The sequence below is a fragment of the Adiantum capillus-veneris genome, chromosome 26 (genome assembly GCF_014529385.1).
Source record: "Adiantum capillus-veneris isolate H3 chromosome 26, ASM1452938v2, whole genome shotgun sequence".
Lineage (NCBI taxonomy): Eukaryota > Viridiplantae > Streptophyta > Polypodiopsida > Polypodiales > Pteridaceae > Adiantum > Adiantum capillus-veneris.
The window spans coordinates 84,324,380-84,338,178 of NC_140956.1; the positions used below are offsets into that span (position 1 = coordinate 84,324,380).

Sequence of the window (13,799 nt, forward strand, 5' to 3'; positions counted from 1 at the left end):
ATGTCCCTTAGGATTGTTCAAAAGACTCTAAGAGTCTACTTCTTCTTCTTCTTCTTCTTCTTCTTCTTCTTCTCTCTCTCTCTCTCTCTCTCTCTCTCTCTCTCTCTCTCTCTCTCTCTCTCTCTCTCCAATGGATCATGCCATGCGTTAAACTCGAGGTGTACCGGATCCGTTAAACAAGAGGAGGGTATCTTTAGACCTTCTGCCGTCGACCTCCTCTCATTAAAAATGCTAGGATTGCTCCGAAGACTCTAAGAGTTCCCATCTTCTTCTTCTTTTCTCTCTCTCTCTCTCTCTCTCTCCAATGGATCATGCCATGCGTTGAACTCGAGGTGTACCGGATCCGTTAAACAAGAGGAGGGTATCTTTAGACCTTCTGCCGTCGACCTCCTCTCATTAAAAATGCGTAGGATTGTTCCGAAGACTCTAAGAGTTCTCTTCAGAAGGCTCTTGTTCTTGTTCTTTTCTCTCTCTCTCTCTCTCTCTCTCTTCTCGATGGATCATGCCATGCGTTGAACTCGAGGTGTACCGGATCCGTTAAACAAGAGGAGGGTATCTTTAGACCTTCTGCCGTCGACCTCCTCTCATTAAAAATGCGACAACGTGCAGCAAAAGGGGTGGGGGGTGGCCCCTCCAGAAGAGTTTACTTTGGCCAAGCAGCAGCGAGCGCCAGAGACAGAGAGACCAGCCAACATCAACTCTCTCTCTCTCTCTCTCTCTCTCTCTCTCTCTCTGAGAAGCCGTCCATCATGACTCAGGTATGTTGAGCTGCATTTTGGGCTTTGCAGAGGCGCATGCAAAATGGGTTGTTGAGAGCTGTGTCGATGAGGGCTTTTCATGAAATGGGTGCTAATGCATGGAAGTGGGTTGTTGCCATGGCCTCGCTGCACAGAATGCCAAGAAAGATGAGAAGGAGAAGGAGAAAGAGAAAGAGAGGAAGGTGGTCTTGCAAGCCAAAATGGACTGCAATTCATGCCGCTACAAGGTGTACAAGGCCATTGTAGGCTACCCAGGCATCGCCTCTTTTGCTTTGCATGTCTCATGTTGTACTGTCTTTGATGGTGTGCTACATCTTGAATTGAATCGCATTCTCACAATGCCATGTTTTATGTATCAAATCATAGAAATGGGCTGGATAATGTCCCCCGGGAATTTACTAGTAGTATTAGGGAGGCGTCACCTGCCTTTTTTGCCTTGCAAAACCCTCCTATTGTACACCCATGTGATACCATATGGTAACCCTTAGTGAGTAACCCGGGAATAATGCATCAAAAATAGCATCCATTGCCTTTGTGTCACAACTGATGAAGGGTTCCATTTTGTAGATCATATGGCATTCAAATGCCAAGGATTGAGCCCTTGCTAAGTTGTGGCTTTGTAGTTCATATTGCATTTAAATGCCAGAATTGAGAGCTTTCTAAGTCGTAGAATGGAGTAATTGTAACTGAGTTGTGTATGTATCGATTGCTGACCCTTCTAAGTTCTAGCTTATATTGAGTGGAGTTAACATCGACCAAGTTATGTGCCGATTGTTGTAAGTGTGCCGAGTTTGTAGCTCATATCTGATTCAGATGGCAAGGGTTGAGACATGCCCTACATTATAGCTTAGATTAAATTTAAATGGAAAAGGTTTAAGCTTTCATCACGTTCGAATGCCACTTTGTATGCATTGCCTAAAAGTGTGCCATAGTTTAGGTCATATTGAATAGTAATGGCAAGAGCCTTTCTATTTTGCTTCTCTTTCATGGTGTTTGCATTTTTTCCTACCGCATGGTGTATGCCCCTTCTCAAATTCATGTTCAATGGAAATGATAGGGGTTGAGGACATCAACATTGACATGAAAGCACAAAAGGTGACCTTGAAGGTGGGCAAGGATGTTGATCCCTTCAAGCTTTTTGCTGTGCTTTACAACAAAAGTAACAGCAAGATCACTTGCTTGCTTGCTCATCCTCCTCCCGCTGCTCCTCCAGAGAAGAAAAAAGAGGTACACCGCATTTTCTTCTCTTATAATCTTATTTTGCATGCAAATTGTGATGTGCATGGATGCAGCACAAGAAATTGTGATATATATGGATGCAATGCAAAAAATTGTGATGTGTATGCATGCCAGCAAGTCTAAGTATGCTAGTTGCACTAGAAATTCGAGGAACCTCGTGTAAATGTTGAGAGAAGATAAGTTTAAATAGTTAGTAGTCGTGTCCATCTTGAATAAATAATTCAAAGATGGGATGTTATGGAGGTTGGCTACCTATGATGTTGATCATTGGATTTATCGAAACACTATTGTCATGTATTTTATATGTTACTCCTCGTTGCAGCCAGAAGATGTTACCGTAGTCCTCAAAGCACACATGCATTGTGATGCTTGTAGAAAGAAGCTCATGGAGATTGCTTGGTGTGTGGGAGGTAAAACGCTAAACTTATCACACAAGTTTGGCCATAGTGCAAACATTGGTGTTTCCTTTTTACTATTGGCTACTCATGCTAGAGAGAATATGGCACTTAAGTTTCTCACCTTTCAAAGCAGATGTGTATAGCGTGCATCTTGAAGCTGACAAGGTCACGATAAAAGGAAAGTCTCTAGATCCAAAGAAAGTATGTGCAGATGTGACCAAGAGATACCGCAAACACGTAGAGCTTGTTGTAACTAAGAAACAAGAACCCAATAAGAAGACTGATGAGAAATCTAAAGAGCAACCCAAAAAAGTAATCGGGCCCCTTGTTTATCCACCTCAATACTTCTCCAATGAGAATACAGATTGTGCCATCATGTGAAGCCTTAAATGTGAATCAAAACACATGACTCCATTGAGTCTTTCCATTTTGTAACTAAGCATTCATGCTTTGTGCTTAAGCAGGCTAGCCTTCATATTCTTGGTAATGCAACAAAATAAAGATAAGGTAAAATTTCCGATAAACATTCATCAAGAACAACAAAGATGGAGGCCTCCAGTCTGTGTATCATTACTTGAGAATGATGGGATAGAAATGTGGCCCCTTCTAGCTCCTTTTATGTGATATAAAACAATGATAAATTGCTTACATTTGGAGCATCTCTTTTTTTCCTCTTTGATAGCCTTCACATTTCCTTTATCAATGTCGGCTACATTGGGCCATTTTTGGAGTAGTTTTGTCTTCAATATAGCAAGCATGCCACTCGGTCCCACAATATTGCCATGGTGGGTTCAAGTCTTTCTTATATCTTTGTCCACTTGGTTTTATGCTATTTGGAAGATTTAAAATATGAGAATCTAGTTAGCCACTTAGTTCTACCCTAAGATCACCGGCTAGCGTACTCTCTCTCTCTCTCTCTCTCTCTCTCACACACACACACACACACACACAATACAATTGTGTGTGTGTGTGTGTGTGTGTGTGTGTGTGTGTGTGAGAGAGAGAGAGAGAGAGAGAGAGAGAGAGAGAGAGATTGTGTAAGATAATTGTGTGTGTGTGTGTGTGTGTGAGAGAGAGAGAGAGAGAGATTGTGTAAGATTGTGTGTGTGTGTGTGAGAGAGAGAGAGAGAGAGAGAGAGAGAGAGAGAGAGAGATTGTGTGTGTGTGTGTGTGTGTGTGTGTGTGTGTGTGTGAGAGAGAGAGAGAGAGAGAGAGAGAGAGAGAGAGAGAGAATACGCTAGCCGGTAATCTTAGGGTAGAACTAAGTGGCTAACTAGATTCTCATATTTTAAATCATCTTAGTAGAACTAAGTGGCTAACTAGATTCTCATATTTGTTTGTCATTGTTGTATCAATTTTAGCACTCAAGGCGCAGGCCACAAAATAACGACTATCACAAATCACCAACCAACTATGCTAAGATTATAAAAAGATAGAGAAAGAGGAAGCTTGAGCTCTTGCAAGCACACGTGCACAAAACCAAGAGAGCAAGGGAGACGGAGGCACAAAGTTGCTTATGCTTCTTCCCTACTCAAAATGATGATAAGATCTACAAAGCGTAAGTAGGAAATATAACATCCTGAGAACTACTACAACGGTTAAGGTGCTACCATTGGTGAACAAGCTCGTAAGATAAGTGATCGTCAATCTCAGTGGGCAGACCATGTTGTTGAAGTCTAGCTACAGTACCACTTACGATCATTCTCATGTTTTCTACCTTGTGCCAATGATAAATGTGGGTGAAAAGTCATATGTGCATACCATGTGTTGAGCTTGATATCTCAACATTCCCCCTTAAGCACAATGACATCTCTCGTACCCGAAGAATAGCTCGAAAATGCCTCAGCTTCTTTGCTCCCTAGGACTTCGTGAAGATGTTTACAGCCTTGCCCATTTGCTCTCATGTATCTAAGAACGATGTCGCCAATCTGATGAAGTGGTAGTGCACCTCAATATGCTTTGTTCTTGCTTGGAACAATGGGTTCCAATCCAACTATATGCTGCTAAGGATGTAGCAATAGATGACAACCGGCCTTTGAAAATGTATCTTGAGTACTGTGAAGAGGCTTGGCCGAGAAGCCTAGATAAACTTATAATTTTATACCAAACAAGATTCTAGAGTAGCAAGAGCCAGTATTAGTAGTAGGCTAAGTTAACAAGAGATGTTGAATAGCATATGATCAAAGGGTGTGAGTCTACCAATATGAGGTCAAAGATAGAACACAAAAGCACAAAACAATTTATAGTAAAAATTTCCACTCAAGTTTTTCAAAACATAAAGTTATGAGGCACGAATAGCTTAGGGTAGATATTGATAACTTGGCATCTATGATCAGAGTAAAGATGGAACTTGCAAAAAGGAAAGATACTTTGGACCCGCTTTAGGATCAAATTTACAATCTCATCAAAGTTAGTAAGTTTCTCAAGTTAAGTTTTCACTTATCCAAAATTAATATACACAACACAAAAGGAACTTTTATGAAAATAACCACCGTGGGAGGTCCTGCATGAGAAGTGTGGGTAGTCTATCTAGCAAAACCTATAAAGATTCTAGGTATTACATTGAACCAAAGAGAAGTAGAACAATAAAACCTCTGTGTGTGTGTGTGTGTGTGTGTGTGTGTGTGTGTGTGTGTGTTGGGTAAAGGGACAATGCACCATGGCCAAACATGCCATGTGTGACATCACACTGTATTAACTCACTTATTTACCATTTTTAGTCATAATCTCTAAGACAATAAGAGAGCTCTATAGTAAACTAAGCTTAATCATTCTAGAAGCGAAGGCTTGCTCCATCATCTCTCATGTGCTTTGCTCTCTCTTGCTTATGTATGTTTCTTTTTGCATTAAAAGGATGCAATGTATGTAGCATTTGATAACTTATAGCTTATGGTAGTGAGTTGCTAAAGCTATTTATGTATTTTATTGCAATTGATGCCATATGGCTAGAGGTTGTTGATGAGTTGATTTGCAGCGATTTTGCTTATTTAAGGGAATGTGTTTTTAATTCTTCATTGTTATGAATATCTTGCATCTATGTTTATGCAATCTATGTGCTTTGGTCAAGTTGAGCCATTTATGATCGATTGACATCTGTGTATAGTGAGTTCACGTTGATTTAAGGATATAAAGTTATGCCAACTTTATGGTTATGAGATTATTGACCGAGGAAACCTTGCTAGTTTATGGTTATGTGAGCATTATTTGGAGTTGATGAGCAATGTCATGGAGATTTAATGCACTTTTTGGCAATTAAGCCGTTGTAAGACATACTTGAGCTCATGGGCTAGTTATGATGACTAGATATTAGGGAATTTTGGAGGTCATCATCAGGAGAGCCTTCTAAGAAATTACACTTTTTTGCGTTCTCTCTCTAGAAAATTGGTGTGGTTTGCTTGGCTATTGCAAAGCTCAAATTGGGAAATCAAATTTTCAAAAAGCATGGTTCATCATCAAGAAAATGAGATTCTGCGACTTTCTAATTTGCATTGTGATGACCAAAGAACCATTTTGCAATGCACACAAGAATTACAAGTCTTGCAAAAAAAAAGGTGTGAACCTTACAAACAAAAGATACAAGATTAGGTGTTTGTGTGCGAAAGAAGAAGCTACGAAATTATGAAACCTTGGAGGTTGGCTTTGGCGGTCTTAAGAAAAGAATCCAAGCATTGAGATGAGGATTGTGAACCTTCTAGTTTATTTCACCTATACATAGTTTTTCTTATGTTAGTTATGCTTTCTTTATACATGCTATATATCTAGACAAAGAAAACATAGATCCGAAGGCCAATGTAGGAAAGCTATTGAAACCATTGATAACTAGTGGTCTTGCCAAAGATATAATCCATGACAAAAAGTTTAAGGTTGCAGTGGGATGTTGTTGAACATTTATTTCTAAAAATATAATGCCTGTCAATGAAATATAGGGCACACTTGACTCCCTTGGCGTGAGTAAGAGAGGGTACTTAGCTATTCAGCAGTCTATCTCCTTCATGTATGTGAAGAAGGGAATAAAGTCTAAACTTTTACCAACAGTAGCAAGTGTCTGGAAAGAGAGAATTCAACTCAACCATGCAAAAATAGACTTCATTGGATGTCCATTTCATATTGATGGTATTTATAGATATCAAGGAACAATTGTAACCTATGATGAGTACAACAGTATCTTCATGGACCTCACTTTGTTGCAAACTAGAATGGTTGAGTTTTACAATGTAACATTTGAAGAGACAAGTGGCATTCTACATTTTGTTTTGAAGCTAGATGAGTGTGAGATTCTTAAAGAGAAAAATCTAGAGCAAGTCACAATAACATTTATGAATAGAGCTCTTTCAAAATGCCCTACAGATGATCCTTCATACTTCAGTGGTCAATCTGAAACAAACACATGGTGGCTTGCTGCTTTCTAGGTAATCCATTTCCATCTATTCTTCAGCTTTGGTGAGCCCTCTTTTGATTTAATTTTAGATTTAATTTCATATTTCATAAGGATTTAATCTTACAGGTAAAGAAAGAAGACCATGACATTTTATATTGGGTGTTTCATCAAACCCCTATTCTTGATATAATTGATAGACAAATAAATCAAGGAGAGGTGTTGGCTGAAGATGGGAGGGGAGACTTTCAAGTCCAATGGCCTTGTAGGTGAACTCAAAACACTAAACTATATGTATAATTGTGGAATGGGTTCCATGGCAAAGTTTCCATGCTTGTATTGTATGGAGCCTGCAAAGATGATGGAACAAAGTGGTGGAGAAAGGTTCATACTCGTCACAACGAAGATCCTAATTTTTTCCCAGTATGGGATATTCCACTTGTCAATGTCCACATTTGTGCAATGCATGATCTTTGCAGAATTGTGGAGAAGTTGGTATATATGTACATTGGGTTTTCTTGGAAAATCAAGAAGTCAATTGAACGACAGGTCGCTATAGAGGCCCTTGAACTAGTTTTGTCAGATATAGGTCTCCATGGGGGCAATGTGAAAATCCAGCGAGGAGAAAAGGTCAACCAATAATAAAGATGTACATTGAAACCCATCTATTGGTGGGATCAAGGCATGTCGTTTTTTATCTAAACCAACAGGTGTGAAAGATAAGAATCTAACCAAGCGTGGAAGGATATATCAATCCACCTATGTCAGCAAAATTGAGTTTCAGCAATGAAAAAATATGCATATAACAGTGAAGGACCAAGAACCAACAACTTGAAATGCCAAGGGTGATGTGTAGCAATCACTCAATGCGCTATTTAAGATGTGTGACAAAGATGATTCTTCACAAAATAATATCAACAAGCATGGACTGATACTTAGATTACTCATTACATGATGGTATTGTTAAAACACCCTTTTAAATAAAAAGGACAAAGAGGATGTTTAAAATGCTTGACAACTTGTTTTATTTGTAGCACATCATTTTCAATCACTTACCATACTTCATTCAAAAGTATGGAAACCAGAGTGAGTGAGAGAGAGAGAGAGAGAGAGAGAGAGAGTGGGGGGGGGGGGGGGGGGGGGGGGGCTTACCATGAAGCTCGCATCTTGTATATATAATTCATCCTTCCATAGGTCCACTGACCTCATCAACCCTTGTGCTGGACACGTGAACCAGTCCTCTACTTCTTGATTATTGGTTGATGGCCTGAGGTTGTTTCTGATAGTTTGGAAGGTAGCCTCATCTAGAACTGTTTCTGATAGCTTGGAAGGTAGCTTGGAAGGTAGCCTCATCTAGAATTGTCTCTCTATACTTTTTTGCCTTGTCAAAATAGAGTTTGAGGCACTCCAGTGGGTTACTGGAGGTTTCCATCGCGTCGTCGTCACAGCTCTCCTCTTGAAATTTGGAGATGGTGGCAAGTGCAAAGTCCTCCCTTAAAGAAAATATACTTTGAATGTCATGGAGGAAAATGTATGATCTCTCACCAAATTTGAACTTTGGTAGTCCATGTAGCATCAATGTGTTTCTCATTGAAGCCAGACACATCTAGAGGTAGCTTGATTTCAGATGTTTTAACTTAGAGGATTTTGCTTTGTTCCACCTCTTTAGCCTCTGCCTCAAGATTAACAGCCTCCTCAATCTTAGCCATCTCATTGGATTGCACATCCTCCTCCTCCTGTTCATCGGGTGGTAGATCATCTTGCTCCATGACCTCTGAAGGCTCCTTCATGAGACTAGAAAATAGAGAATTTAAGAATAGAAGGAAGCCAAAGGATTCTTGGATTAGCTTGCACTCTTGTTCGTGCATGGGACACCATGAGGGTCTATAAAAGAGAGGCAGTTGATGGTACTTCTTATATGCTCGTCTTTTGGAATCACAATCTGTCAAGTACACCATGTCACTAAGAATCACCCTTGCCTTTTGGACCTCAAGCTCAAACCTATCTCTTTCAAACTTCAGGAAATCACTTTGCTGAGCTATAAGGTCATCAAGAACGAATGGGGCATTAAACATAAAAGAGACCTTCTCAAACATATCACCAACTCTTGAAGATACTGCAAAATCTAACAGTCTTTTATCGACAATTACAGGGTATTCAACAACAACTACCTCTTTTTTTCTTCACCCCTTCTTCCTTACATTTTGTAGTTGGCTCATTGACAGAAGAAAAATCAATATCCATTGTTTTGGTGCTATCCGATTGAAGCTTCAGAATTACAAGAACTTCTTCATTTTTTAATGCTTCTAAGTCATTGGGAGGTTCCTCAGTCCCCATAATATCCTCACCAGGAAAATATCCTTGGGCTCCGCAAAGTCCACATTTCTCTTCGAGGAACCTCTCAGCAACTGAGGTGGTCTCTCTTCTGCTTCTTGTTGACCAAAGACAGTCTCTGGATCTATTCTTTGCCTCTTCCTTCTATAAGATCTTAATCCTGACAAAAACATAATGCATGCGGTAATAGGTAAGTATTGGACTAAGAAGGTTCACCAACATACCATAGGCACACATATAAGAAGGAAGAGAAAAATGCATTTAAATAAACTTAGGTAGAAAATGAATTACTGTTCTTTATGCCTTACTCAGGAGTTCATATCTTTGGACAATTGACTATTATATTAAAAATTATAACAAATTTCTCAAAACTAGCAAGGTGTTGGTCTCTTGTTTTGCTGGCATACATATGATTTTAGAGGATTCTCTCTCTCTCTCTCTCTCTCTCTCTCTCTCTCTCTCTCTCTCTCTCTCTCTCTCTCTCTCTGTGTGTGTGTGTGTGTGTGTGTGTGTGTGTGTGTGTGTGTGTGTGTGTGTGTGTGTGTGTGTGTAGTCTCTCACTCACTATCTCCCTCTTTCTCTCCCTCTATTATGCTCTACAGCACACGCAAGACAATCAATGGATTGTAAACACATCTACACGCACTATGGAATGAAAAAAGGAACCTCTTCTCTCTCTCTCTCTCTCTCTCTCTCTCTCTCTCTCTCTCTCTCAATATTTACTCCAATGGCGTGTGTAGAAGAGTATTGCATCCACCCGCGCAGTGGGACAAAACTAAAAGCTCATAGATATCTATCATATACATAAAAATTCTCATTTAAAATTTTGCTACATAACCATACAATTTTGTTACCTTTTCCTAGGTTTGGCATGTCTATCTTGCAAAGATGACCACTTCAATGGTACCTTGGGCACACTTCTAGCCTGGTATTTATTTTCCTTGCAGGAAGTACCTCCAATAGAGCCTTCTCTCTCTCTCTCTCTCTCTCTCTCTCTCTCTCTCTCTCTCTCTCTCATAATCTAGTCAATCATGTAACCGTTGCCACCATGTACGATTTCAATAAAGAAGTCAAATTTTCACTTTATTATATGTACTACATTCCGGTGGCATGCTTAGTCTAGCACAACAGAGAGAGAAAAAGAGAAAGGGAGAGATAGAGTATCCTTCATAGATAGATAGAGAGAGAGACAGAGAGAGAGAAACACAAAGATTCTCTTTACCAAACAGAAGGATAGAGAGAGAGAGAGAGAGAGAGAGAGAGAGACTAAGAGACTACATCCCAAAGAGGGTTATAACTGCATCCCACGAGGTTAGACAGTTCAGAGGAAGGTCTTGATGTCCTTCACAGTAACTTAGAGGCTATATATGCTTGCAGGTATGAGAGAGAGAGAGAGAGAGAGAGAGAGAAGTAGATAGCCTAAGGGAGAAGAAGCAGAGTTGGGGGGTTTGGGGAGGGGGGGGGGGGGGGGGGCAAAGAGAGAGAAATTGAGGGAAGACTCAATTTTCGCAAGAAGTAGCACTATGGCACATGCAAAAAACTCTGTTGATCGCAAAAAGCCGCCCGCATGCCATAATGCTACTTCCTCAGAGAGAGAGAGAGAGAGAGAGAGAGAGAGAGAGAGAGAGAGAGAGAGAGAGAGAGAGAGAGAGAGAGAGAGAGAAACTCAATTTGGGGGGAGGGGGGGGGAGAGAGACTTAGAGACCATAATCTAGAAAAAGACAATTGTCCAAATGGAACGTGGGGAAAACTTAAAGAGACTCAAAAAACCGCCCCCGCGCCGTACTGCCACTTCCACACACACACAACACACACACACACAAAGAGAGAGAGAGAGAGAGAGAGAGAGAGAGAGAGAGAGAGAGAGAGAGAGAGAGAGAGAGAGAGAGAGAGAGAGAGAGAGAGAGAGAGAGAGAGAGTTTATAGTATTACAGGGAAATGGCATGAACAAAGGCGACTGTTAGGAAGGTAGGCAAAGGTCTAGGTTTGGTTGCTAAACAAGGGGGAAGATCTGCCAGTAAGAAGAAGAGACTTGGAAAGTCCATGAAGATTTTGAAAGCTCCAAGGATGAAGAGTCTACAAAAACATCAAGTTGTTTAAATAAATTAGAAAGGCTCAGAAATGCATTGAGCTTCTTGTACCAAAACTTCCATTTTAGAGGCTAGTTAGGTCAATATGTGAGGAGGCATGTTATAGCACAATGAGGTGGAAACCTGTTGCACTATTGACACTTCAAGAGGCAAGAAAAGATTTTTTTCTTGAATACTTCAATTATAACTATTGTTGCAGCACATGCACACAGGGTGACAGTGAAACCTTAAAAAGAGTAAGGTGGAGATATGATAAACTGCTTCAACCCAATTAATTTATTACAAGAAAATGAAGGAAATTTTTCTTATTCCTCCATCAAGACCACAGTGAGAGGTGAAGATTGTGGAGGTCACCCATGATGTGAATACCAGGGCCAGAGCTCAGTAGAAAAACTAGCGTGCACAGGAGATAAAGAAACTAAAAGAGAAATAAAAAACAACAAATGATTAGAAGAGGAGATTAGAGCTACCACACTATTACTCATGAAATTGATGTCAGCAACAATGAAATTTATCATCTATGAAGGAAGGATTAATAGTAGATGTACCACTAGCAGATAGTTCAAGGAAACTTGCACTAGATTTTGTTGATATTAATATCTTGTAGGATCCAGATACTCAAAATAATAGATTCAATTGTCTATATATGCCTAAAGTAAGATGCAGTCACTAGCATCAACGTACTTTTATTCAGTCTTTAGATTAGAGAATAACTTCCAGTAATTGTCGTGTACTTTGATCAAGAGCCAGCTACCTGCAGAAAGTCAGCCAGAAACATATATCATGGATCCTCAATTGTTTGTCTTTCTCAAAATGAAAAACACCCCTCAGGGCACATTCAAGAAGTGGCTTGCCCATTGTTTGATGCTGGAAGTCACAACCATAATTTTTCCATATGAGAGCAACCACCACTGGAGCCTGGTTTGCATCAAGCTTGACAAGCCAGTTTTCTAGATTCTAAACTCAATTCAAGGAAGGCATCTGGAATTAAGATTGTGAGTATTCAAAATTAAAATTTGTATTGACGTGGAATAAGGAATGTATAGAGTGATTGTGTTGGTTTCATACCAAACTTGTCTGCTTGCAGCTACATAAAAAGACTGTTGCTCTCATATGGCAAGCTATGTGGAAGTTACAAGTTGTACGAGTTGGAAATTGAAGAAGTCACAATTCCTAAACAGATGGATGCAAACTCTTGTGGATGGAGGTGCCTCCTTCATGTTTAACTGCAGAGCTTCTTTGCACTACAACCATTCATGTCAAAGGTAGGAATTTTGCAAAGCATTACTTGGGAGATGGTGATTGTTGCAATAAAAATCTATCTTAGTTCCTTTTTGTTTATCATTTTTCTTTTGCAGAGTGCATTGGCAATGTGTTGTCCTTGATGGCCACTACCACCCTACAAAACCAAATGTACACCTTTATTACAAACCTTTTTCTCAAATCCATGTCCCATTTGATGTTGGCGATTCTTTTTTGATAGACGACACACCACATAAGGGATTACTTAATCAAACGGGCACAACTCTATCCCCGCCCTCATTTGAAGGGCATGAGCATGACTTCTACCTAGAGAACATTTTTATCCCTTATCTACAAAATTTGTATTACAGCAGCCCATTGATTGTTTCAAAATTTGTACTTACAAATACTCTTCAAAATGCTAGCTATGTACATTGATATGATTCTTTGTACTTTGTCAATGTGGTGCCATGGAAGTAAATGTGTGTGTGTGTGTGTGTGTGTTGCAGTATTAATCTATATATTTTATTCACAACTTGAACAATATGATTCAAAAAGAGAAATGACAAAGATCAATAAAATTGAGTACAAACATTTATTTATTTATTTTAAATGTGAATTGAAATGGAATTTGGATGTTTTAATACATCTAAGAAGTAAAAAATGAAGTAGTGACAGAAGAAGTTTCATGCACAAATGGTAGAACAGCTTTTGAATTCAGAGATAAAAGAAGTCGGAATCTTTACTTGCAACCATCATGCAAACAAAAAATTCATCAGCATTTTTGTTTAGTCATGGAATGCAGGTATAGGACAGACCTGATAGTTGTCATCAATGTCACTCTTATCCATGCATTCAAAACTATTCAATGATGAAAAAAACTTCTATCTAGAGCCATGTTTGCTTATGGAAGCAAGGATAAATACTCTAGACTTGTTAGAATGTGATAGACAGGATTTTTAGAGCACAACTGTTTAGCAAAATAGTATAAAAAATATGTTTTTTCTTCCAAAACTTTGCCAAGTATAGGGTAGAACATGTTACTATCCCTCATGGCAAGGAGATAATCATGTAAAGCATAGTGTGTAGCTAAGTTTTTAGAAAGACAGCTATTATAGCACATAGTTTAAAATTGAACAACTTACCTTGAAAAGTTCCTTCTAATGTTAGCAGATAAGACGTTCTCACGTGTTAGTGCTTCTCATGCATAACCGTTTCTTTCTTGAAAAAAGGATGCCTATTTTCTCTTTATGCATAGTATTATGCATTTAGTAATGATAGTAAGCAAATGTTATTTCTCTGCAAAACTAACTGTTATGAATGTATGTAAGTGAAAATTGGTTAATAACACTTTGTATTCCAC

General features: G+C 39.2%; 1 protein-coding gene across 1 annotated transcript; it reads left to right on the forward strand.

The window, feature by feature from the left end:
• The first annotated feature begins 856 nt into the window (after window positions 1–856).
• On the forward strand, window positions 857–3,037 carry LOC147423753 (heavy metal-associated isoprenylated plant protein 7-like). Its single transcript, XM_086501510.1, has 4 exons — window positions 857–1,013; window positions 1,816–1,985; window positions 2,320–2,407; window positions 2,529–3,037. The coding sequence occupies exons 1-4, from the start codon at window positions 857–859 to the stop codon at window positions 2,774–2,776; spliced, it is 663 nt and encodes a 220-aa protein (XP_086357636.1). The 3' UTR covers window positions 2,777–3,037.
• Window positions 3,038–13,799: the final 10,762 nt, after the last annotated feature.

Excerpts from the sequence above, each read along its gene's own strand:
- LOC147423753 (XM_086501510.1), top strand. The coding sequence starts at position 857 with ATGGAAGTGGGTTGTTGCCATGGCCTCGCTGCACAGAATGCCAAGAAA. Across the intron at positions 1,986-2,319 it reads CTCCAGAGAAGAAAAAAGAG|CCAGAAGATGTTACCGTAGT; the intron begins GTACACCGCATT and ends TCCTCGTTGCAG. Across the intron at positions 2,408-2,528 it reads GATTGCTTGGTGTGTGGGAG|ATGTGTATAGCGTGCATCTT; the intron begins GTAAAACGCTAA and ends CTTTCAAAGCAG.